Raw genomic sequence first — 27,500 nt, forward strand, 5'->3', positions numbered from 1 at the left:
GGCCACGGGCAGAACTCTGACCTCAGGAGACTAGCGGGGCGGCGTGGACAAGGTTTGCTGCACCAACACACACTACAGCTGCTCTTTGGGTTTTAAACCAGTTCTGCTGCACCAACACACACTACAGCTGCTCTTTGGGTTTTAAACCAGTTCTGCTGCACCAACACACACCACAGCCGCTATTTGGGTTTTAAACCAGTTCTGCTTCACCAACACACACTACAGCTGCTCTTTGGGTTTTAAACCAGTTCTGCTGCACCAACACACACTACAGCTGCTCTTTGGGTTTTAAACCAGTTCTGCTGCACCAACACACACTACAGCCGCTATTTGGGTTTTAAACCAGTTCTGCTGCACCAACACACACTACAGCCGCTATTTGGGTTTTAGACCAGTTCTGCTGCACCAACACACACTGTTTAAATTGGGGTAAATATGAATAAGTGGTAGAAAATGGATGGATGGATGTCACGCTGATTTTCAAAGTATATAAACTAATTTTCAAGATAAAAGCTGATTTTCAAAGTAAAAGCTGAATTTCAAAGTAAAAGCTGATTTTCAAGGTGAAAGCTGATTTTCAAGGTAAAAGCTGATTTTCAAGGTAAAAGCTGATTTTCAAGGTAAAAGCTGATTTTCAAAGTAAAAGCTGATTTTCAAGGCAAATGCTGATTTTCAAAGTAAAGCTGATTTTGAAGGTAAAAGCTGAATTTCAAAGTAAAAGCTGATTTTCAAAGTAAAAGCTAATTTTCAAGGTGAAAACTGATTTTCAAGGCAAAAGCTGATTTTCAACATAAAAGCTGGTTTTCAAGGTAAAAGTTGATTTTCAAGGTAAAAGCTGAATTTCAAAGTAAAAGCTGATTTTCAAGGTAAAAGCTGATTTTCAAAGTAAAAGCTGATTTTCAAGGTAAAAGTTGATTTTCAAGGTAAAAGTTGATTTTCAACGTAAAAGCTGATTTTCAATGTAAAAGCTAATTTTCAAGGTGAAAACTAATTTTCAAAGTAAAAGCTGATTTTCAAGGTAAAAGCTGATTTTCAAAGTAAAAGCTAATTTTCAAGGTGAAAACTGATTTTCAAGGCAAAAGCTGATTTTCAAGGTAAAAGCTGATTTTCAAAGTAAAAACTGATTTTCAAGGTAAACGCTGATTTTCAAGGCAACTGCTGATTTTCAAAGTAAAATCTGATTTTCAAAGTTAAAGCAAATTTTCAAGGTGAAAACTGATTTTCAACGTAAAAGCTGATTTTCAAGGTCAAAGCTGATTTTCAAAGTAAAAGCTGATTTTCAAGGCGAAAGCTGATTTTCAAGGTAAAAGTTGATTTTCAAGGTAAAAGCTAATTTTCAAGGTTAAAGCTGATTTTCAAGGTAAAAGCTGATTTTCAAGGTAAAAGTTGATTTTCAAGGTAAAAGTTGATTTTCAAGGTAAAAGCTGAATTTCAAAGTAAAAGCTGATTTTCAAGGTAAAAGCTGATTTGCAAGGTAAAAGCTGATTTTCATAGTAAAAGCTAATTTTCAAGGTGAAAACTGATTTTCAAGGCAAAAGCTGATTTTCAAGGTAAAATCTGAATTTCAAAGTAAAAGCTGATTTTCAAGGAAAATTATGATTTTCAAAGTAAAAGCTGATTTACAAGGCAAATGCCGAGTCATACCAAAGACAATAAAAATGGGAGCCATTACCTTCCTGCTTGGCACTCAGCATCAAGGCTTGGAATTGGGGGTTGAATTACTAAAAATGATTCCCAGGCGCGGTCACCGCTGCTGCTCACTGCTCCCCTCACCTCCCAGGGGGTGATCAAGGGTGATGGGTCAAATGCAGAGAATAATTCCGCCACATGTAGTGTGTGTGTGACAATCATTGGTACTTTAACTTTAACTTGAACCCCCCCCTCTTCCTCTCACGCGAGATCCACCCAGGACCGGGTCAGGTGTGTGAGATAAATGTTTTGGAGAAGAGTCACAGCAATTTCAAGGAAATAATTGCAATTTCTGCACTAAACACAAACATATGTTCCTCATTTTCCCGTGCAGGTTTTCTTCTGGACCCCAAACTGAGCGATGTGCTCCACGAGCCGCCTCCCTCCCCCCTCTCCTCCCACCCCGCCCTCCGCGCGGACCATCTCGGCGACGCCGCCCCCTCGTCGCCCCACGTCGGCGCCTTCGGCTCCGGCTCCTCCATGGTTGCCACGGTGATGAACGATCATCCCCCAACGCTGCCCCCGGCCTCCACCAAGTCCCAGGTAACACCCAACAGAACCCAGGGCTGCTCATTGACGGGCGGCGTCTGCTGCGCCTCGGTGAGGGTGAGGGTGAGGGTGAGGGTGAAGGTGGTGGTGGGCGGGGGGGTGTGGTGGTAGCAGACATTATGTTCCCTCAACGCTCAGAGCTCATCTCGTCAAATGAGCCTGAAAGTGCCGCTTGGGAGAAAACAGAAGAACCCTCCAGCTGCTCGGCCGTGTTGTGTGTCATAAAGGTTCCTCTTTGGGAACCTGGCGCACCTTGCTGGTCCTTCAGAAGTGGTGTCGGCACGCCGGTGGCTCGTTTCCTGCCACCAAGGTGCTGACACAGGATCTGCATTTAGTCTTCAGGGAGGACTTAGTGGACATGCACGGACTTCCTGTAGGACTGGAGAGTCCACTGGTTTTTAGTGCAGGGTCCCTTGGAACAGCAAATATATTTTATATAAATTTATATAACATTATACAGTTTTTATAGACAACTCTTCGGGACTATTATTTTTTTTAACAACAAATGGATAACCTGTTTTCAAATGCTAAATGAAGTTTAAAACTATGTTGTCCCCCACAAGTATATATAAATGTTTTAAATTTGGATTAATCATGATTAATCACGGGTGATTACTCGCTCGCGTGATTTAAAATTGGCTCAAGAAAAGACTCCATGTTTGTACGAGGGTTGTACAGTTTACTGGTATTGGTATAGTACCGCCATACTAACCTCCGTCGTCGTCACGTGGGGATATTGCTGGTTTTACGAGCAGAGGAGCATGTTCGGCAGTGCACGCGCACAGAGTACTTACAAGCAGACAGTGTGTGGACAGAAAAGGGAGAATGGACGCATTTTGGTGTAAAAAGTCCAGATAAAGGTGAAGTTATAACACTGAAACACCCTCAGGAAGAGCTGCTTCAAGACATGGCTAGCTGGCTAGCGGCTAACATCCATCCGTTATCGGCAGTGTTTTAGCGTCTTCTAAATCACTAATCCTCGCCTCCATAGGCATTCAATGTGGTGGGCCACATAATTTGGTGGTGGACAACATACAATGAGTGCTGGGCCACAATAAATGAAGTGGAGGACAACATAAAATGAGTGGTGGGTCACGTTAAATGAAGTGGTGGACTACGTAAAATGAGTGGAGGGGCACATTAATGAAGTGGAGGACAACATCAAATCAGTGCTAGGCCACTTTAAATGAAGTGGTAGACAACATAAAATGAGTAGTGGGCCACTTTAAATTAAGTGGTGGACAACATAAAATGAGTGATGGGCCACAATAAATGAAGTGGCGGACAACATAAAAGGAGTAGTGGGCCATTTTAAATGAACTGGTGGACAACATAAATTAAGTGGTGGACAACATAAAATGAGTGGTGGGCCACTTTAATTAAGTGGTGGACAACATAAAATGAGTGCTGGGTCACATTAAATGAAATGGTGGACAACATAAATTGAGTAGTGGACAACATATAATGAAGTGTTGGACTACATAAAATGAGTGCTGGGTCACCGTAAATGTTGTGGTGGACAACATAAAATGAGTGATGGGTCACAATAAATGAAGTGGGCCAAATTAAATTAAGTGGTGGACAAAATAAATTAAGTGGTGGACAACATCAAATGAGTGGTGGGCCACGGTAAATGAAGTGATGGACAAACAATTAAGTGGTGGACAACAAATGAAGTGGTAGACAACATAAAATGAGTAGTGGGTCACATTAAAAGAATTGGTGGACAACTTAATTGACTGGTGGGCCACAATAAATGAAGTGGTGGACAACATAAAATGAGTTGTGGGACACTGTAAATTAAGTAGTGAACAACATAAACTAAGAGCTGGACAATATAAAATGAGTGGTGGGCCTCAGTAAATGAAGTGGTGGACAAATATTAAATGGTGGACAACAAATGAAGTGGTGGACAACATAAAATGAGTAGTAGGCCACATTAGAAGAAGTGGTGGAGAACATAAAATGTGTGGTGGGCCGACGTAAATGAAGTGGAGGACAACATAAAATGAGTGCTGGGTGACATAAATGAAGTGGTGGACAACATACAAAAAAGTAGTGGGCCACATTAAATGAAGTGCTGGACAACATAAAATGATGTGATGGGCCACTTGAAATTAAGTGGAGGACAACATAAAATGAGTGGTGGGCCAAATTAAATTAAGTGGTGGACAAAATAAATTAAGTGGTGGACAACATAAAATGAGTGGTGGGCCACGGTAAATGAAGTGATGGACAAACAATTAAGTGGTGGACAACAAATGAAGTGGTAGACAACATAAAATGAGTAGTGGGTCACATTAAAAGAATTGGTGGACAACTTAATTGACTGGTGGGCCACAATAAATGAAGTGGTGGACAACATAAAATGAGTTGTGGGACACTGTAAATTAAGTAGTGGACAACATAAACTAAGAGCTGGACAATATAAAATGAGTGGTGGGCCACAGTAAATGAAGTGGTGGACAAATATTAAATGGTGGACAACAAATGAAGTGGTGGACAACATAAAATGAGTAGTGGGCCACATTAGTAGAAGTGGTGGAGAACATAAAATGTGTGGTGGGCCGATGTAAATGAAGTGGAGGACAACATAAAATAAGTGCTGGGTGACATAAATGAAGTGGTGGACAACATACAAAAAAGTAGTGGGCCACATTAAATGAAGTGCTGGACAACATAAAATGATGTGATGGGCCACTTGAAATTAAGTGGAGGACAACATAAAATGAGTAGTGGGCCACAATAAATGAAGTGGTGGACAACATAAAATGAGTAGTGGGCCAGTTTAAATGAAGTGATGGAGAACATAAAATAAGTAGTGGGCTAGATTAAATGAAGTGATGGAGAACATAAAATAAGTAGTGGGCTAGATTAAATGAAGTGATGGAGAACATAAAATGTGTGTTGGGCCGACGTAAATGAAGTGAAGGACAACATAAAATGAGTCCTGGGTGACATAAATGAAGTGGTGGACAACATACAAAAAAGTAGTGGGCCAATTTAAATGAAGTGCTGGACAACATAAAATGATGTGATGGGCCACTTGAAATTAAGTGGAGGACAACATAAAATGAGTGGTGGGCCACAGTAAATGAAGTGGTGGAGAACATAAAATGTGTGGTGGGCCACAGTAAATGAAGTGGTGGACAACATAAAATGAGTGGTGGGCCATTTAAATGAAGTGATGGAGAACATAAAATGAGTAGTGGGCCAGATTAAATGAAGTGATGGAGAACAAAATGTGTGGTGGGCCGACGTAAATGAAGTGGAGGACAACATAAAATGAGTGCTGGGTGACATAAATGAAGTGGTGGACAACATACAAAAAAGTAGTGGGCCACATTAAATGAAGTGCTGGACAACATAAAATGATGTGATGGGCCACTTGAAATTAAGTGGAGGACAACATAAAATGAGTAGTGGGCCACAATAAATGAAGTGGTGGACAACATAAAATGAGTAGTGGGCCAAATTAATGAAGTGATGGAGAACATAAAATAAGTAGTGGGCTAGATTAAATGAAGTGCTGGACAACATAAAATGATGTGATGGGCCACTTGAAATTAAGTGGAGGACAACATAAAATGAGTGGTGGGCCACAGTAAATGAAGTGGTGGAGAACATAAAATGAGTGGTGGGCCACAGTAAATGAAGTGGTGGACAACATAAAATGAGTGGTGGGCCATTTAAATGAAGTGATGGAGAACATAAAATGAGTAGTGGGCCAGTTTAAATGAAGTGATGGAGAACAAAATGTGTGGTGGGCCGACGTAAATGAAGTGGAGGACAACATAAAATGAGTGCTGGGTGACATAAATGAAGTGGTGGACAACATACAAAAAAGTAGTGGGCCACGTTAAATGAAGTGCTGGACAACATAAAATGATGTGATGGGCCACATGAAATTAAGTGGAGGACAACATAAAATGAGTAGTGGGCCACAATAAATGAAGTGGTGGACAACATAAAATGAGTAGTGGGCCAGTTTAAATGAAGTGATGGAGAACATAAAATAAGTAGTGGGCTAGATTAAATGAAGTGATGGAGAACATAAAATGTGTGTTGGGCCGACGTAAATGAAGTGAAGGACAACATAAAATGAGTCCTGGGTGACATAAATGAAGTGGTGGACAACATACAAAAAAGTAGTGGGCCAATTTAAATGAAGTGCTGGACAACATAAAATGATGTGATGGGCCACTTGAAATTAAGTGGAGGACAACATAAAATGAGTGGTGGGCCACAGTAAATGAAGTGGTGGAGAACATAAAATGAGTGGTGGGCCACAGTAAATGAAGTGGTGGACAACATAAAATGAGTGGTGGGCCATTTAAATGAAGTGATGGAGAACATAAAATGAGTAGTGGGCCAGATTAAATGAAGTGATGGAGAACAAAATGTGTGGTGGGCCGACGTAAATGAAGTGAAGGACAACATAAAATGAGTCCTGGGTGACATAAATGAAGTGGTGGACAACATACAAAAAAGTAGTGGGCCAATTTAAATGAAGTGCTGGACAACATAAAATGATATGATGGGCCACTTGAAATTAAGTGGAGGACAACATAAAATGAGTGGTGGGCCACATTAAATGAAGTGGTGGAGAACATAAAATGAGTGGTGGGCCACTTTAAATGAAGTGGTGGAGAACATAAACTGAGTGGTGGGCCACAGTAAATGAAGTGGTGGAGTGCATAAAATGAGTGGGGGGCCACAATAAATGGTGTCACATTGTCTCTGCTTCCAGGCTGCTAAAGAATAAGAGGCAGAGCATCTTAATGAACATTGGATGTTGTGTGGATGTTTTAATGAGCGGTCTTGCTCGATCAATTCCTCTAATTGATGTTCCTTAACGAGGTGACTTCCCCGGGCTATATGGATCTTTTTATTCCTGCTGGACTCAGCGGGGAGCTGTGAGGCCGCCTCTCTTTCAGACTTCACACTTGTTTCCCACAGAAGGAAGTCAGCGTGAGGCTGAGCTGCTCTCTCTCTCTTTCTCTCTTTCTCTCTCTCTCTCTCTCTCTCTCTCTCTCTCTCTCTCTCTCTCTCTCACTCTCTCTCTCTCTCTCTCTCTCTCTCTCCCTCTCCCCAGAAGTCAGGAGGAGCAAAAGGGCGAGGCGAGGTGATGCCCACGCTGGACATGGCGCTCTTTGACTGGACCGACTACGAGGACATGAGACCTGCGGACGCCTGGCCGTCCTCCAGGAAGAAAGGTACTCTGAGACAGGAAGACCCTTTTGAAGGCGTGACCCTTTTCACGGTTGTCTTCCTCCACCGCAGACAAGAGGCGGAGCAAGAACCTCAGCAGCGGGAACGCCACGGTGGACGCTGACGTCATCGAGCCATGTGACCACCATCTGGACTGTCTTCCTGGTCAGTCAGCATCCCGGATAGTGCACTTTATCCTTAAAGCAATAACACAATCTTCTATAAACAGCAAATGTAAAAAAAAAAAAAAAAAAATCAGGCTTTGCTACACATCTTAAAATGTAGCCTGTTAGTCAGCCAGAAAGTTGTTAGCTGTTTGTCACATTTGTAGACACACTTGTTTGTCACATTTGTAGACACACTTGTTTGTCACATTTGTAGACACACTTTTTTGTCACATTTGTAGACACACTTGTTTGTCACACTTGTAGACACACTTGTTTGTCACATTTGTAGACACTTTGTAGACACACTTGTTTGTCACATTTGTAGACACACTTGTTTGTCACATTTGTAGACGCACTTGTTTGTCACATTTGTAGACACACTTGTTTGTCACATTTGTAGACACACTTGTTTGTCACACTTTGTAGACACACTTGTTTGTCACATTTGTAGACACACTTGTTTGTCACACTTTGTAGACACACTTGTTTGTCACATTTGTAGACACACTTGTTTGTCACATTTGTAGACACACTTGTTTGTCACATTTGTAGACACACTTGTTTGTCACATTTGTAGACGCACTTGTTTGTCACATTTGTAGACACACTTGTTTGTCACATTTGTAGACACACTTATTTGTCACATTTGTAGACACACTTGTTTGTCACATTTGTAGACACACTTGTTTGTCACATTTGTAGACGCACTTGTTTGTCACATTTGTAGACGCACTTGTTTGTCACATTTGTAGACGCACTTGTTTGTCACATTTGTAGACGCGCTTGTTTGTCACATTTGTAGACGCACTTGTTTGTCACATTTGTAGACACACTTGTTTGTCACATTTGTAGACACACTTGTTTGTCACATTTGTAGACACACTTGTTTGTCACATTTGTAGACACACTTGTTTGTCACATTTGTAGACACACTTGTTTGTCACATTTGTAGACGCACTTGTTTGTCACATTTGTAGACGCACTTGTTTGTCACATTTGTAGACGCACTTGTTTGTCACATTTGTAGACGCACTTGTTTGTCACATTTGTAGACGCACTTGTTTGTCACATTTGTAGACGCACTTGTTTGTCACATTTGTAGACGCACTTGTTTGTCACATTTGTAGACGCACTTGTTTGTCACATTTGTAGACGCACTTGTTTGTCACATTTGTAGACGCACTTGTTTGTCACATTTGTAGACGCACTTGTTTGTCACATTTGTAGACACACTTGTTTGTCACATTTGTAGACACACTTGTTTGTCACATTTGTAGACACACTTGTTTGTCACATTTGTAGACACACTTGTTTGTCACATTTGTAGACGCACTTGTTTGTCACATTTGTAGACGCACTTGTTTGTCACATTTGTAGACACACTTGTTTGTCACATTTGTAGACACACTTGTTTGTCACATTTGTAGACGCACTTGTTTGTCACATTTGTAGACACACTTGTTTGTCACATTTGTAGACGCACTTGTTTGTCACATTTGTAGACACACTTGTCACATTTGTAGACGCACTTGTTTGTCACATTTGTAGACACACTTGTTTGTCACATTTGTAGACGCACTTGTTTGTCACATTTGTAGACACACTTGTTTGTCACATTTGTAGACACACTTGTTTGTCACATTTGTAGACACACTTGTTTGTCACATTTGTAGACACACTTGTTTGTCACATTTGTAGACACACTTGTTTGTCACATTTGTAGACACACTTGTTTGTCACATTTGTAGACGCACTTGTTTGTCACATTTGTAGACACACTTGTTTGTCACATTTGTAGACGCACTTGTTTGTCACATTTGTAGACACACTTGTTTGTCACATTTGTAGACGCACTTGTTTGTCACATTTGTAGACACACTTGTTTGTCACATTTGTAGACGCACTTGTTTGTCACATTTGTAGACACACTTGTTTGTCACATTTGTAGACACACTTGTTTGTCACATTTGTAGACACACTTGTTTGTCACATTTGTAGACACACTTGTTTGTCACATTTGTAGACACACTTGTTTGTCACATTTGTAGACGCACTTGTTTGTCACATTTGTAGACACACTTGTTTGTCACATTTGTAGACGCACTTGTTTGTCACATTTGTAGACACACTTGTTTGTCACATTTGTAGACACACTTGTTTGTCACATTTGTAGACACACTTGTTTGTCACATTTGTAGACACACTTGTTTGTCACATTTGTAGACGCACTTGTTTGTCACATTTGTAGACACACTTGTTTGTCACATTTGTAGACGCACTTGTTTGTCACATTTGTAGACGCACTTGTTTGTCACATTTGTAGACACACTTGTTTGTCACATTTGTAGACGCACTTGTTTGTCACATTTGTAGACACACTTGTTTGTCACATTTGTAGACGCACTTGTTTGTCACATTTGTAGACGCACTTGTTTGTCACATTTGTAGACACACTTGTTTGTCACATTTGTAGACACACTTGTTTGTCACATTTGTAGACACACTTGTTTGTCACATTTGTAGACACACTTGTTTGTCACACTTGTAGACACACTTGTTTGTCACATTTGTAGACACTTTGTAGACACACTTGTTTGTCACATTTGTAGACACACTTGTTTGTCACATTTGTAGACGCACTTGTTTGTCACATTTGTAGACGCACTTGTTTGTCACATTTGTAGACACACTTGTTTGTCACATTTGTAGACGCACTTGTTTGTCACATTTGTAGACACACTTGTTTGTCACATTTGTAGACGCACTTGTTTGTCACATTTGTAGACGCACTTGTTTGTCACATTTGTAGACACACTTGTTTGTCACATTTGTAGACACACTTGTTTGTCACATTTGTAGACACACTTGTTTGTCACATTTGTAGACACACTTGTTTGTCACACTTGTAGACACACTTGTTTGTCACATTTGTAGACACTTTGTAGACACACTTGTTTGTCACATTTGTAGACACACTTGTTTGTCACATTTGTAGACACACTTGTTTGTCACATTTGTAGACACACTTGTTTGTCACATTTGTAGACACACTTGTTTGTCACATTTGTAGACGCACTTGTTTGTCACATTTGTAGACACACTTGTTTGTCACATTTGTAGACGCACTTGTTTGTCACATTTGTAGACGCACTTGTTTGTCACATTTGTAGACACACTTGTTTGTCACATTTGTAGACGCACTTGTTTGTCACATTTGTAGACACACTTGTTTGTCACATTTGTAGACGCACTTGTTTGTCACATTTGTAGACGCACTTGTTTGTCACATTTGTAGACACACTTGTTTGTCACATTTGTAGACACACTTGTTTGTCACATTTGTAGACACACTTGTTTGTCACATTTGTAGACACACTTGTTTGTCACATTTGTAGACGCACTTGTTTGTCACATTTGTAGACGCACTTGTTTGTCACATTTGTAGACGCACTTGTTTGTCACATTTGTAGACGCACTTGTTTGTCACATTTGTAGACACACTTGTTTGTCACATTTGTAGACGCACTTGTTTGTCACATTTGTAGACACACTTGTTTGTCACATTTGTAGACACACTTGTTTGTCACATTTGTAGACACACTTGTTTGTCACATTTGTAGACACACTTGTTTGTCACATTTGTAGACACACTTGTTGCTGCACATGCAGAAAACTTCTGCATCCAAAGGAAGCTGCCGTCCTAACACCAGCAATTGTGGAAGTGACACTTTCAAAGCAAAAACTTTCAAAATAAGAGTCTCCATGTAAACATAAAGAGTCCTCAACACGCAGTGACAAATATATTGAATCTTTAAAGTGGTCCGCCATGCATTCAAGGAGGGCCGCCACGTCAATTAACTGGCCCAGCATGTTATTCACTTTGGCCCACCACGTCATTGAATGTGGCCCACTACATCATTTAATGGGGTCTGCCACATTATTTATCGTGTGATGACATGTCATTAACACATCATTAAACATAGTCCACCACTTCATTCAATGTGGTCTGTGACGTCATTGAAGGTGGCCCGCCATGTCACTCAGCATGGTCTGCCATGCATTCTAAGTAGTCCGCCACTTCATTTAAATTGGCCCCTCAGGTCATTCAATGTGGTCTGCCACCACATTCAACGTGGTCTGCCACATCATTGATCGTGGTCCACCACTTCATTCGACATGGTCTGTCACGTCATTTAAAGTGGCCTGCCATGTCATTCAAAGTGGTCTGTCGCAACATTTGATATGGTCCGCCACACCATGTAATGTGGCCTGCCTTGTCATTCAATGTGGTTCGCCATGTCATTCAACTTTGTCCGCCACACCATTTAATGTGGCCTGCCATGTCATTCATTGTGGTTCGCCATGTCATTCGAGATTGTCCACCACATCATTAAATTTGGCCTGCCATATCATTTAAGGTTGTACGCCATATCATTTAAGTGGCCTGCATGTTATTTATTGTGATTCACCTTGTCATTTAAGGTTGTCCGCCATGACATTAATGTGGCCTGCCTTGTCATTTAATGTGGTTTGCCATGTCATTCAACTTTGTCCGCCACATCATTTCATGTGGCTTGCCATGTCATTCATTGTGGTTCGCCATGTCATTCAAGGTTGTCCACCACATCATTAATATTGGCCTGCCATGTCATTCATTTGGTTCGCCATGTCATTTAAAATAGCCTGCCATGTTATTTATTGTGATTCACCTTGTCATTTAAGGTTGTCCGCCGCAACATTTAAAGTGGCCTGTCATGTAATTCATTGTAGTTTGCCATGTCATTTAAGGTTGTCCGCCACCTCATTTAAGGTGGCCTGCCATGTCACTCATTGGGATTCACCATGTCATTTAAAGTTGTCCGCCATTTCATTTAATCCGGCCTGCCATGTTATTCATTGTGGTTCACTATGTCATTTAAGGTTGTCCGCCATATCATTTAAAACTGGCCTACCATGTCATTCATTGTGGTTCACCATGTCATAAGGTCTTCCGCCATACCATTTAAGGTGAATTGCCATGTCCTTCATTGTGGTTTGCCATGTCATTTAAAGTTGTCCGCCACATCATTTAAGTTGGCCTGCCGTGTCATTCATTGTGGTTCAGCACGCATTTAAGGTTGTCCGCTATGTCATTTATCGTGGCCTGCCATATCATTTATCGTGGTTCGCCATGTCATTCAACGTTGTCCGCCACATCATTAATCACGGCCTGTCGTGTCATTCATAGTGGCTCGCCATGTCATTTAAGGTTGTCTGTCATCATTAAACTATGTCCGCCACATCATTAATTGTGGCCCACCACATCATTTATTGTTGTCCACCACTTCATTAGTAGCGGCCAGCCAAGTCATTAAATATGGTTTGCCATGTCATTCAACGTTGTCCGCCACGTCATTTAATGTGGCCTGCCGTGTCATTCATTGTGGTTTGCCATGTTATTCATTGTGGTCCGCCACATCATTTCACGTTGTCCGCCACTTCATTAATTGTGGCAAGCCAAGTCATTGAATGTGGTCTGCCACATCATTTAATGTGGCCTGCCATGTCATTAAATGTGGTCCCTTAAGTCATTTAAGTTGGCCTGCCACATCAATTAAAATGGCCCTCTTAGGGCAGCCATATTTGCGACTCAATAAAAAAGGAGTTTGCCACTCCTGCTGTCAGGTAACATCCATGATTAATCTGCACTCATCATGATTAATGCCATCATTCTCACTCTTCATCTATAACCTTTGACCTTTGACCTTTGTCCCCCCACTCCAGGTTCCTGCTGTGACCTGAGGCAGCACGAGTGCAAAGCTCACAACCGAGGGCTGAACAACAAATGTTACGACGACTGCATGTGTGAGGAAGGTGAGCCCCGGGCCACACTCCAGGCCACGCTCCCCCAGCGCACCCCCAAACACTCCCTGGGTCTTGTCTCACAGGTTTCAAAAAGACACCCTTGGTCTTGTCTCACAGGCTTCAAAAAGACACCCTGGGTCTTGTCTCACAGGCTTCAAAACCAGACTCTCTTGGTCTTGTCTCGCAGGCTTCCGCTGTTACGCCAAATTCCACCGTAAGCGCCGCGTGACGAGGAGGCGGGGCCGCTGCGTGGTCCCCGAGTCTGTGAGCAGCGACCAAGGAGGCTTCATCACCATTTGAGGAGGAGGGGGCGTGGCCTGCGGGGAGGAAGGTGAAGGCCTCCGCACCGCTTGTCTGTCAGGCGGACATTTTTAAGCACAAGTGGATGCTTTTTATGTATGGATTTGCTTGTTAATGACGTTGCGACGTCTCCTGGTTGACCAAAGTGTTTGTGGCTGTGTTTTATTTTGTAGTTTGTTCAGTAGTTCTTCTTCCAGGTGGATCACGCAGAGAAGTGCTGTAAAGATTCTGCAAGGTGACGTGAAGTAAGATTGTTGTTTAGCCCTGCAAGTAACCTGTCTGAATATTTGATCTTTGTTCTGAATATTTGATCTTTGTTTGTGCTTCAAGATTAAACTGTGTTGTGGGACCAGTGAGCACGCTTGAAACTGACGCTATGGAACCCCCAAAGTGGTTCTAATTGGATCTTCCCACACTATAGGAAGTAATGCAACTTGAGAGCGTCTGTTCCAGGGTCAAACTGCGACCATATATATATATATATATATATATATATTACGAGCAGGGAAATCAGTTAATCAATCAATGTTTACTTATATAGCCCTAAATCACAAGCCACAACGACATCCTCGGTTCACAGCCCACAAGAGGGCAAAGAAAAACTCACAACCCAGTGGGACGTCAATGTGAATGACTATGAGAAACCTTGGTGAGGACTGCAGATGTGGGTGACCCCCTCACCCCCCCTCTAGGGGAAACCTGCAAAACAGGCTTATAGGGATTATATGGCCTATATTTATATATATATATATAATGTGTATGTATGTATATATATATATATATATATATATATATATATATATATATATATATATATATATATATATATATATATATATATATATATATATGTGTGTACTGTATATACATATATGTACACTGTATATATACATGTATATATGTAGATTTGAATATGTATATATGTTTATATACATGTGTATATGTGTTTATATATATGTATGTATATATATATATACATATGTGTGTGTATATATATGTATGTAAGTATATATATATATGTATATGTGTGTATATGAATATATATATATGTGTGTGTGTGTATATACAATATATATATATGTTTATATACATGTATATATGTATGTATATATGTATATGTGTTTATATATGTATGTATATATATATACATATATGTGTGTATATATGTATATGTGTTTATATATGTATGTATATATATACATATATGTGTGTATATATGTATATGTGTTTATATATGTATGTATATACATACATATATGTGTGTATATATATATGTACGTGTTTAAGTGTGTATATATGTATGTAAGTATCTATATATATATGTGTATATATATATGTATATATATATATGTGCATATATATATATATATATTTTTTTGTTTTGTTTTGGTTTTGGTTTATTTCAGTCATGCTTTAACTCAAAAGGTTACATCAAGAAAGAGTAGAATAGATGCAGTGGTCACAAGAGGGCCTTTGCAGCGAAAGGGCCCCCAGAAAAGCAGAAGTATGTAGTCATGGTGTTGCAGGAGGGGGCGAGGGCGAGGGCGAGGGCGAGGGCGAGTCACATGGGAAGCAGTCAGGGTGCTGTCACATGGTTTGTGTTTGCAAGCTGAAGCAAGAGGGAGACTTCCTTCCACACAAAACTTTGGTACGTTTCAGCCAGCTTTGACAAGACGGCCGGTTATGGAAATCCCTGCCATCAATCTTAAGGTGAGGCCGACTTTTTTTTTGTATTTACTCTTGGATGTTTTTTGAACGCAACACTCTGCTGTTGCTTGAGTCCACTTCCACATTCCTACGTGTTGGAAATGTGCGTCACAGGGAGACGGCAAATACTTTCACCGTAATGATGGAGTTTTATTGATGAAATACCAAAATAAGATGCTTTAGCCAAAACATTTATTTTGTCATGAATATAACAAGTATCTGAAACATGCTTACAATGTGCTTCCATTTGAAATAACATCACAATGTAACATTTAGTCAAGTCTTCTTCAAACACTTTCTGTCAGCAACCACCTTTAAAAATCATGTGGAGTGCATGAGAAAGCAGACAGCAAACTGTTGCTCTCTTCGAGCACACAGTCATGAAGGAACAACTGCTGGAGAACCACAACTTATGTGCAATTCATTGGTTCCGGGATGGAGCTCTTAACGCAAAACACTTGTATCTAAAATCAAGGTCTGCTATTGAAATTAATTTCAAGAAAAAAAACACAATTTTAAACAAACAACGTGCATTTTGAAAAGAAAACCACACTTTTAGATAAAGAGTATTGCATAAAATAATACGGTGGGATGTCGTAAAATTGAATTGAAATATATTTATATAGTGCTTTTCTCTAGTGACTCAAAAAGCTTTTCATAGTGAAACCCAATATCTAAGTTACATTTAAACAAGTGTGGGAGCAGGTGGGTAAAGTGTCTTGCCCAAGGACACAATGGCAGTGACTAGGATGGCAGAAGCGGGGATCGAACCTGGAACCCTCAAGTTGCTGGCACGGCCACTCTACCAACCGAGCTATATGGAAATGGCGAGGACGACACAAACAGACACTTGCCAAAGATTATGAGTCATTCGTCACCTTAATGGGAATATATGAACATCCTAGCAGCCGGCATCCTGGTGACAGCAGACATTGTACAGTAAGTGAGGTCTTGTTACGCTTAAAAGTCTGCAGTGAGTAATAATCAGTGATGTTGTTGGCAGAAAAAGCACATGTTGTGATGCGTTTTTGGAATTAATGCTTAAAATGATCAAAATACGTAAATTTTAAATGTTATTATAAATATTACTACATGACATATATACTTACATCATGTATATATTACATGTTATTATGAATGTTACTACATGACATATATACTTACATCATGTATGTATTACATGTTATTATGAATGTTACTAGATACTACATATATACTTACATCATGTATATATTACATGTTATTATGAATGTTACTACTTGACATATATACTTACATCATGTATATATTACATATTATGAATTATACTAGATACTACATGTGTACTTACATCATGTATATATTACATGTTATGAATGTTACTAGATACTACATATACTTACATCATGTATATATGACATGTTATTATGAATGTTACTAGATACTACATCAATCAATCAATATTTATATAGCCCTAAATCACAAATGTCTCAAAGGACTGCACAAACCACTACGACATCCTCGGAAGAACCCACATACATATATACTTACATCATGTATATGTTACATGTTATTAGATTAGATTAGATTAGATAGTACTTTATTTATTCCTTCAGGAAAATTAACATTTTCAGCACAATCCCATTCAAGATCAGACAAACATTACAGGGAGACAGAACAGGACGGCTGACGGGTCTGCCGGCTTCCAGCGCCCCTTACAAAAATGGTGAGATACAGGTAAACAAGGGGGGGGATGGGAGAAAAAAGATTAAACTAAAATAAAATTAAAAAACTCGGTCTAAGCCTGGGACCTCTAGAGGGGGTCCAGACTGAGGCCAAGGGGAAAAAAAACAACAACACATAGCCATAGTACACATCCGTCTTACATGTGTGTAAGAGGGAAACATCAAAGAATACAAAGGACATTAAAGACATTAAAGCAGCAGATACAAGCAGACACTTCTACATACAGCTATGAATAAAAAGTAAAAAAAACATATCCACTGTGGTGGCCTCTGGGGTGTTCCACGCCATGGTCTGCTGGGGTGGAGGGAGCATGGCCAGAGACAGGAGCAGACCCAACAAAGCAACCAAGAGAGAACCACTCCACTCTCGATTGCCAAACAACTCTCGACCAGTGTCCAGTCCGCATGGATGAGCGAGGATACGTCCAAGAAGACTGAGGTGTCCGACACCTGCTCACCCAGCCAAGACACCACGAAGCCTCTCCGTCCCGGCGCTCAGTGCTAGCTCCACAGTCCTGTCCCCTCATCCGCATCTCCTCCAGTCCCTCCAAACCGACTCCGGTGTGGCAGACACCCAGCAGCTGGTCTCCACGGCCAAAAGGCTCCCAGGAGGCAGATCCAGAAGTCCACAAAAAAGCACCGCAGAGGTCACAAAAGTGGCACACCTTGTCACACAGTCCCAAAGGGTCCCGGAACAAAAGGCAAATAAATATAATAACACATGAAAACAAGAGGGAAACACAAAAGGATGACACAAGAACACAGAGCTCCTGCCAACAGAAGCACTAACAAAAAACTGCTTTTTCTCTAGTGACTTAAGGCGCTTTAAAGCCAATATCTAAGTTCCATTTAAAGCAGTGTGGGTGGCACTGGGAGCAGGTGGGTAAAGTGTCTTGCCCAAGGACACAACGCCAGTGACTAGAATGGCAGAAGCGGGGATCGAACCTGGAACTCTCAAGTTGCTGACACGGCCACTCTACTAACCGAGCTATACCGCCCCGGCAAGTGCGTGTTCAGACCCTTCAAAAAAAACGTTTCTGTTCTTTTTGGCTTTCAAGAAGGAGTACCGTATTTCCTTGAATTGCCGCCAGGTATAAAGTATGCGCCTGCCTTCAATTACCGCCGGGTCAAACTCGTCACGTCACTAGTGACACTTCACCTGTCATCATTTTCAAAATGGAGGAGGCTGATATCAATAATTTTAAATCACATAAAGGGAAGAAGATTAAGAGCTATTCAGTAGGATTCAAGGTCCAAGCTATTAAATATGCTAAAAAGAACAGTAAGCAGCTATGTTTTTTTCAATATACCATAGCTGCGTGTGTCAAATATGAGTCATTAAACGACTCCCGCCTCCTGGTGGTAGAGGGCGCTAGTGATCCATCTTGCGACTACTCGGCTGCAGAAGAAGTGACAACAAGTGTAGTGATATGTGCTGGGAACGGATTTGTCGCGGGGGATGCACGACGGACCTTTTAGGATGTAACACCACTACTCCTATGCTGGCCAAGTAAACAACCGGGCTGAAATAAAGCATGTTCCAGTCCTAAATACCCAGTGTATTATTTGTACAATAACCCTTCATGGTGGCAGCGGTGGGATAAAGAGATCACCCACGGAGCAGAAAGGGAGGGGGAGTTGTTTGAGGATAATTCTGTCGTCGCCCGCACGTGAGGAGTCGAGCTAACTGATAGCAGCGGTCTGATAGCAGTTTTCTAAACTGGACTTTCAATGGAAGCAGGAGGTCCATCCATCCATCCATCCATCCATCCATCCATCAGCTTCCGCTTATCCGAGGTCGGGTCGCGGGGGCAACAACCTAAGCAGGGAAACCTAGACTTCCCTTTCCCCAGCCACTATGTCCAGCTCTTCCCGGGGGATCCCGAGGCGTTCCCAGGCCAGCCGGGAGACATAGTCTTCCCAACGTGTCCTGGGTCTTCCCCGTGGCCTCCTACCGGCTGGACGTGCCCTAAACACCTCCCTAGGGAGGCATTCGGGTGGCATCCTGACCAGATGCCCGAACCACCTCATCTGGCTCCTCTCCATGTGGAGGAGCAGCGGCTTTACTTTGAGTTCCTCCCGGATGGCAGAGCTTCTCACCCTATCTCTAAGGGAGAGACCCACCACACGGCGGAGGAAACTCATTTGGGCCGCTTGTACCCGTGATCTTATCCTTTCGGTCATGACCCAAAGCTCATGACCATAGGTGAGGATGGGAACATAGATCGATCGGTAAATTGAGAGCTTTGCCTTCCGGCTCAGCTCCTTCTTCACCACAACAGATTGATACAGCGTCCGCATTACTGAAGACGCCGCACCGATCCGCCTGTCGACCTCACCATCCACTCTTCCCTCACTCGTGAACAAGACTCCTAGGTACTTGAACTCCTCCACTTGGGGCAGGAGGTAATAAAGGAATATCTCCATCGAGACAGAGAGACTTTTAAAACTGAAGAAAGATAAGGAAGACTTCTATAAACAAGTTATCGATGCTTTTGATCAGAAGGAGCAAGGCATGGACTTCATTTATAAGTAAAGGTAAGACCATAATAACGTTGTTTTTTTAATTAAATGTGCTTTTCATGACGGTATCCTTACATCACACTTAAATTTTTACCGCATGCCTTTGGTAAGTGCCAATAATAATTAGTGCCCTGGCGTTAATTCAAGGAAATACGGTAAATGAAACGGAATTTCCCAGGAAGGTTGAATCAGTATGTTGCCTACAGCCACGGCGGTGGACCAGACACCTGACTGGATGGAAGACTGTGCTGCTCAGTGAAAATGAAGCCATTGAAGCGTGTTTTTATCCAAATGAATGTTGATGAATGTGTTTGACCGGCAGGCCATCGTGGTAGTGCACTGGCTGCTTACGGTCTGGTGAGTTCAAGCACCTTTTCTTTCTTTTCTCACCATTTTGTCTTCACTGAGAGTGTTGAAGGTGTGTGTGTTTGCTCCAGGGGTTGCATGGCCTGGCTGCCCTCCTCCTTCGCCTGGAGTAACTTCAGCGTGCTGGCCGTCGGCGTGTGGGCCATCGCTCACAGGGACTCCATCGACGCCGTGCTCATGGTGAGACTCCGCCTCCGCCGTGACGGTCACGTGACCCCCGGTCATCTACGGTCTCAGCTGGACCACTTTGTGCGCTCGGACCACGTTTGTTTCACCGAACGCTGGCAGCTCCACGAGCGACGAACAATGGAAACTGTAAAAAGCGAGCCCCCTTGAACGCATCGCCACGTGCAACGGTGTCCTAATACATTTGATTAAAGTTAAAGGCCACTTTTATACATTTTATGGATTAAAGATACTAAAAACAATATATTAAAGGTCAAACAAAATATTCAACATCCTCATCTTACTTTCTTTTATCGGTAACAAAGCATATTCTACGACATTTTGACCGAAATGAAGCATCTTCAAGCACAAAAATGGCTAAATGAACTAAAAAGACTAGATTAGCTAATGCTAATCGAGACCAAATCAATCACACCGTGCTGTATTGTGGCTCAGCCTCATTGCTAACATTAGCATGCTAACTTTTCCCGCCAATTTCGCGTGCAACTTGGAACCCGGTACATTCTAACTGTTAGCATTGCTATCATTAGCAAGCTAACTTATTTAGCCCGCGTTGCAGCCGAACAGCTCGAAATCATAACTTGGTGCTTGACACATGTCAACTGTTAGCGTGCTAAACTTAGCACGCTAACTTTATAAAGTTAATCCTACATGCTTCATATGTCATACGACGCAGTACTTGACGCATTGTAACTGTTAGCATGCTAATGTTGTTATTATTTAAGTTTTTCTTGCGCATTTCAGCATTCACCGGCATTTCTCTCAAATTTGCATATTCTATTTTTATTTTTATTTTTATTTTTTATTTTGTCTTTAGAATGTGTCACGGGCAAACTATGATACATGTTAACTGTTAGCATGCTCAAGTTAGCATGCTAACTATTTTATCAAATTTTAAATGCTTACGCTGTATAGTCATATAAGGCCACTGTTATACATTTTATGGATTAAAGATACTAAAAACAATATATTAAAGGTCAAGCAACATATTCTACATCCTCATCTTACTTTCTTTTATCGGTAACAAAGCATATTCACCATTTTGCCCGAAATGACGCATTTTCAAGCACAAAAATGGCTAAATGAACTAAAAAGACTAGATTAGCTAATGTTAATTGAGACTAAAACAATCACACCATGCTGTATTGTGGCTAAGCCTCATTGCTAACATTAGCATGCTAACTTTTCCCGCCAATTTCGCATGCAACTTGGCACCCGACACATTCTAACTGTTAGCATTGCTAACATTAGCATGCTAACTTTTCCCGCAAATTTCGCGTGCAACTTGGCACCCGGCACATTCTAACTGTTAGAATTGCTATCATTAGCAGGCTAACTTATTTAGCCCGCGTTGCAGCCAAACAGCTCGAAATCATAACTTGGTGTTTGACACATGTCAACTGATAGCGTGCAAACGTTAGCACGCTAACTTTTTAAAGCTAATTTTACATGCTTCATGGTCACATGACGTGGTATTTGATGCATGCTAACTGTTAGCATGCTATCATTAGCAGGCTAACTTCTTTAGCCCGCGTTGCAGCCGAACAGCTCGAAATCATAACTTGGTGCTTGACACATGTCAACTGTTAGTGTGCGAACGTTAGCACGCTCATTTTATAAAGCTAATTTTACATGCTTCATGGTCACATGACGTGGTATTTGATGCATACTAACTCTAACTGTTAGCATGCTAACATTAGCAGGCTAACTTCTTTAGCCCGCGTTGCAGCCGAACAGCTCGAAATCATAACTTGGTGCTTAACACATGTCGACTGTTAGCGTGCGAACGTTAGCACGCTAACTTTTTAAAGCTAATTTTACATGCTTCATGGTCACATGACGTGGTATTTGATGCATGCTAACATTAGCAGGCTAACTTCTTTAGCCCACATTGCAACCGAACAGCTCGAAATCATAACTTGGTGCTTGACACATGCCAACTGTTAGCATGCTAAACTTAGCACGCTAACTTTATAAAGCTAATCCTACATGCTTCATATGTCATACGACGCAGTACTTGACGCATTGTAACTGTTAGCATGCTAATGTTTGTTATTATTTAAGTTTGGCTTGCGCATTTCAGCATTCAGCGGCATTTTTCTCAAATTTGCATATTCTAGTTTTTATTTTTATTTTTTATTTTGTCTTCAGAATGTGTCACGGGCAAATTATGATACATGTTAACCGTTAGCATGCTCAAGTTAGCATGCTAACTATTTTAGCTAATTTTAAATGCTTACACTGTATAGTCATATAAGGTCACTTTTATACATTTTATGGATTAAAGATACTAAAAACAATATATTAAAGGTCAAGCAACATATTCAACATCCTCATCTTACTTTCTTTTATCGGTAACAAAGCATATTCTACGCCATTTTGACCGAAATGAAGCATTTTCAAGCACAAAAATGGCTAAATGAACTAAAAAGACTAGATTAGCTAATGCTAATCGAGACCAAAACAATCGCACCATTCTGTATTGTGGCTCAGCCTCATTGCTAACATTAGCATGCTAACTTTTCCCGCCGATTTCGCGTGCAACTTGGCACCCGGCACATTCTAACTGTTAGCATTGCTATCATTAGCCAGCTAACTTTTCCCGCCAATTTCACATGTTACTTGGCACCCGGAACATTCTAACTGTCAGCATGCTAACATTAGCAGGCTAACTTCTTTAGCCCGCGTTGCAGCCGAACAGCTCGAAATCATAACTTGGTGCTTGACACCAAGTTTAGCACGCTAACTTTATAAAGCTAATCCTACATGCTTCATATGTCATACGTCGCAGTACTTGATGCATGTAACTGTTAGCATGCTAATGTTGTTATTATTTAAGTTTTGCTTGCGCATTTCAGCATTCAGCGGCATTACTCTCAAATTTGCATATTCTATTTTTATTTTTATTTTTTATTTTGTCTTTAGAATGTGTCACGGGCAAATTATGGTACATGTTAACTGTTAGCATGCTCAAGTTAGCATGCTAACTATTTTAGCAAATTTTACATGCGTACGCTGTATAGTCATATAATGTGGTACTTGAGGCATTTTTAACTGTTAGCATGCTCACGTTAGCATGCTAACTTCCCGGCTTTCGTCATTGGACAAAACAAGTCAAAAGGTCATTTGAGCGGCTGCCTTCTCTTTTGGCGCAGTTTCTGATCAGCATGGCCGTCACCATCCTGACGGACATCATCCACTTCGGCATCTACTACTCCCTGAGCGACCTGGCCACGGAAAAAGGCCGCGACGTGTTCCGCTTCAGCGCCGGCATGGCCATCCTCAGCCTGCTGCTCAAGCCCGCCTCCTGCTTCTTCGTCTACCAGATGTACCGCGAGCGAGGGGGCGACTACAACGTCAACTTTGGTGAGTCCTAGACCGCCTCGCCAGGGGGCGATAAAACCCTCAAAGTTGTGTCACATTTCAAACTCTCCCCCCAAAAAGAGGAAGAAGAGTTAAACCTTCTAGAAACATTTATTTATTTAAACTCTTTTTTCAAGGGTGGAAATGATAACACAATAACATCCTTCAGAACAGGACTTAGGTGCAATAGAATGTTCTCTAATGTACAAAAGCCAAAAGCAGTGAAGTTGTCACTTTCAGGACTGTGACTTGGGCGTGGATTGTTTTGGAGTTGATTGGTGCCCCTGGGCCGGGGCCCCAATCAAAATATTAACACTCTTGAGTTGTGTCAGGATTTGATAAAAGGATTTGGACTCAGATGCAGATTTGGGACTTTAGACATGCTTTTATTTTGACAATTTCCTTTTACCTCCCGAGTCAAGAAAAAAACTTGATCTATAATCACAAAAATAAACTACTCGGCGAAAAGGTTCCAGAAAAAGTAGGAATAACCGAAAATCACTCCGAACGGAGGAAAACACAAAAGTAAAGACGAACTATAAACAGTATTTAACAAAAAGCGCTGCAACAGGAGGACCAAAACAACATCTATGAAAATTTCTACACTAACTAATCTAATAAACCAGGGGTGCCCATTACGTCGATCGCGAGCTACCAGTCGACCGGGGGGGGTGTGTCAGTCGATCTCCAGCCAGGCTTTTAAAAAAAATAGACCTAAAAATTAGTGATCATCGATCTTCACCAAGACGTCACTTAAATGACATTCACGGCACCCGAGGGTCTTGTGAGATGACGCTGGCTGCTGCAAGATCATTATTATGAAAATATGACCGAGAGGAAGGCGAGAAACACTTTTTATTTCAACAGACTCTCGCGCCGTACCTTCCGTCAAAACTCTAAAGGCCGACTGCACATTTCCTATCTTCACAATAAAAGCCCTGCTTCATGCTGCCTGCGCTAACTAAATACAGAGTCTCGGAAAACTGGCGTGCACAAGCGATCCCTCAGAAAGCTGGCGTGCACATCACTTGTGCACGCCAGCTTTCCGAGACTCTTATTTTGTTAGCGCAGGCAGCATGAAGCAGGGCTTTTATTGTGAAGATAGGAAATGTGCAGTCGGCCTTTAGAGTTTTGACGGAAGGGACGGCGCGAAAGTCTGTTGAAATAAAAAGTGTTTCTCGCCTTCCTCTCTGTCATTTTTTCAATTATAATGAACTGGCAGCAGCCAGCGTCATCTCACAAGACCCTCGGGTGCCGTGAATGTCAATCAAGCAAGCTACGGAATTTGCCGCCAATGTTTTTCTTGTAAAGTGTATGGAAGCTGGATGAATTAGATGCCAAAAACCAACCACTTTCATGTGGTATTGTACAGAAAGGACAACATTTTTTCTCCTCCATTTGAAAATGTGGGCGTTATCATCATTACTGTCTGATTCCAATCAATGCAAGTCATCAGAATCAGGTAATACACCAACTTATATTCTTGTCTTCGTGAAAGAAAGACATCTATATGTGTTACACATGCTTGTATTATCATTAAACACATTTAACTTGTTTACAAAAATGTCTCTTTCATAAATAAATAAATATAAATGACGCCCCCCGCGACCCCGAAAGGGAATAAGCGGTAGAAAATGGATGGATGGATATATAAATGAGGTAGATCCCCTCGAGTTGGTCAATTGAAAAGTAGCTCGCCTGCAAAAGAAGTGTGGGCACCCCTGTAATAAAGTATTTAACAGAAATAGTCACTCAAAAAGTTGAGGAATGAATGAAAAACTTTTAACTGAAACTTACCACTGCGGCTGAATAACTCAATAATCAAAATCACTCTGCTGAGGAGGAAGAAAGGAAAACTCCAAATATTCATAAAGGGGTTCAGGATCAAGGGACATAGGCACACAAGACAAAGACATGGACGCCAGAGAGCACCAATAAACCAGACAATCTGGCACAGAACAAAGGAAGGAGTGAGCTTATAAACACATGAAGGTAATAGGGAGCAGCTGGAAACAATCAGAGAACAGGGATGACGTCAGACTGATGACACAAAAGGAAAGGCAAGTGACCTGAAACCAGAGGAGAGTTACTTTTCAAATTAAAACCATAGGACAAAAAACCCAAAACAAGACATCCCTCACCGCGGTGTGACAAGTTTATTGTTAATCAATAATTATACTCACAGCTGACGACTTTAAATGATAAATGGTAAATAGGTTCTACTTGCATAGCACTTTTCTACCTTATTTTGAGGAACTCAAAGCGCTTTGACACTATTTCCACATTCACACATTCACACACTGATGGAGGGAGCCATCAATTCTACCTCTAAATAACTTTAAAAATGTACTCAAAAACTGTCAATACTTAATTTACGTTCCATAACCTGTATAATAACCGAGCTGTAGCGACTTTATTGTAAGATCCAAGACTGAGGAACTATTTTTCTATCGTTGCAACACATCAGCGTGCTACGTTATTAGCCGTAAAAGCTAACTACGGCAAGACACTAACTAGCTTCTACAACAATAAAACGCGTTTGAGTTTGTAATGCAGAACACTGCGATAAGACACCAATTTGTACTGACCAAAAAACATGAACACTCCTATTACAGTATCTGTAAAGTAATAGCCCACATTTCATGTTTTGTTTGTCCACAGCTGAGCTAGCCAGACAGCATTTGTACTGAAGTTGAACTAACACGCATGGCGTGCTGCATGTATCATAATCAACATTAAAGTGACTCACTTGAAGGACAGTTTTTCACTGGTCCAGCTGGCCGGGGACGTTTCCTGTTAATTTTGGGTGAGCACTCCATTTATGTTGAAATAGCTTGTCTCAAAGTTCCATATTTATAGCCTCAAAATCACTTTCCAAAGGATCCCTTTGTCAAATGTTTTGAAACCATGTGTTAGTCACAAAGATTACTGTCTATTTAACACGTACAATTTAGGCTTAGGTCAGACTGATTAGAAAAGTAAGTACTCACCAAACTTACTGCATCAGAAGGGACTATTGAGGAGAAATACATTTCCATATATTTATGTTGTGTTAGAATAAATAAACTAAATTATCCATGAATACGTTTCCTAACTAGGCTGTCAATAAAACACAACTTCACCCCTCTAGTCATAATTTTTGCGCTTAATAAACTTCTTCTGTTTGTTTGATCGATTGATTGATTGATTGATTGATTGATTGATTGATTGATTGATACTTCTATTAGTAGATTGCACAGTGCAGTACATATTCCGTACAATTGACCACTAAATGGTAACACCCCAATAAGTTTTTCAACTTGTTTAAGTCGGGGTCCACGTTAATCAATTCATGATACAAATATATACAATGAACATAATACAGTCATCACACAAGTTTATCATCATAGTATAAACATTGAATTATTGACATTATTTACAATCCGGGGGGTGGGATGAGGAGCTTTGGTTGATATCAGAACTTCAGTCATCAACAATTGCATCAACAGAGAAATGTGGACATTGAAACAGTGTAGGTGTGACTTAGTAGGATATGTACAGCCAGCAGAGAACATAGTGAGTTCACATAGCATAAGAACAAGTATATACATTAGACGTACATTTGAGTTGTTTATAATCCGGGGAGATGGGATGTGAATGGAGGAGGGTATTAGTAAAGTGTTGAAGTTGCCTGGAGGTGTTGTTTTAGAGCGCTTTTGAAGGAATATAGAGATGCACTTACTTTTATACCTGTTGGGAGTGCATTCCACATTGATGTGGCATAGAAAGAGAATGAGTTAAGACCTTTGTTTGATCGGAATCTGGGTTTAACGTGGTTTGTGGAGCTCCCCCTGGTGTTGTGGTTATGGTGGTCATTTACGTTAAGGAAGTA

At 41.0% G+C, this 27,500-nt stretch overlaps 2 protein-coding genes across 6 annotated transcripts in view; both read left to right on the top strand.

Moving 5' to 3' along the window:
• draxina (dorsal inhibitory axon guidance protein a) overlaps positions 1–14,103 on the top strand; it is a 31,151-nt gene extending 17,048 nt beyond the window's left edge. The window contains exons 2-7 of one of the 3 annotated variants that reach the window (XM_061874933.1): positions 1–52; positions 2,024–2,232; positions 7,334–7,454; positions 7,522–7,614; positions 13,380–13,469; positions 13,578–14,103. The exon at positions 1–52 is cut by the window's left edge and continues 373 nt beyond it. In XM_061874933.1, the coding sequence (XP_061730917.1) occupies positions 1–52; positions 2,024–2,232; positions 7,334–7,454; positions 7,522–7,614; positions 13,380–13,469; positions 13,578–13,678 (666 nt within the window). In that variant the 3' untranslated portion in view covers positions 13,679–14,103. The remainder of the gene's footprint in view (positions 53–2,023; positions 2,233–7,333; positions 7,455–7,521; positions 7,615–13,379; positions 13,470–13,577) is intronic. The other 2 variants (XM_061874914.1, XM_061874923.1) reach the window with 2 other exon arrangements.
• A 1,217-nt stretch (positions 14,104–15,320) lies between these two features.
• agtrap (angiotensin II receptor-associated protein) overlaps positions 15,321–27,500 on the top strand; it is a 25,729-nt gene continuing 13,549 nt past the window's right edge. For 2 of the 3 annotated variants that reach the window (XM_061892116.1, XM_061892127.1), the window contains exons 1-4: positions 15,321–15,470; positions 20,037–20,071; positions 20,152–20,260; positions 23,422–23,632. In XM_061892116.1, the coding sequence (XP_061748100.1) occupies positions 15,444–15,470; positions 20,037–20,071; positions 20,152–20,260; positions 23,422–23,632 (382 nt within the window). In that variant the 5' untranslated portion in view covers positions 15,321–15,443. Of the gene's footprint in view, positions 15,471–19,920; positions 20,072–20,151; positions 20,261–23,421; positions 23,633–27,500 lie in introns of all 3 variants that reach the window. The other variant, XM_061892118.1, reaches the window with a different exon arrangement.

Source organism: Nerophis ophidion, linkage group LG02 (assembly GCF_033978795.1).
Source record: "Nerophis ophidion isolate RoL-2023_Sa linkage group LG02, RoL_Noph_v1.0, whole genome shotgun sequence".
NCBI lineage: Eukaryota > Metazoa > Chordata > Actinopteri > Syngnathiformes > Syngnathidae > Nerophis > Nerophis ophidion.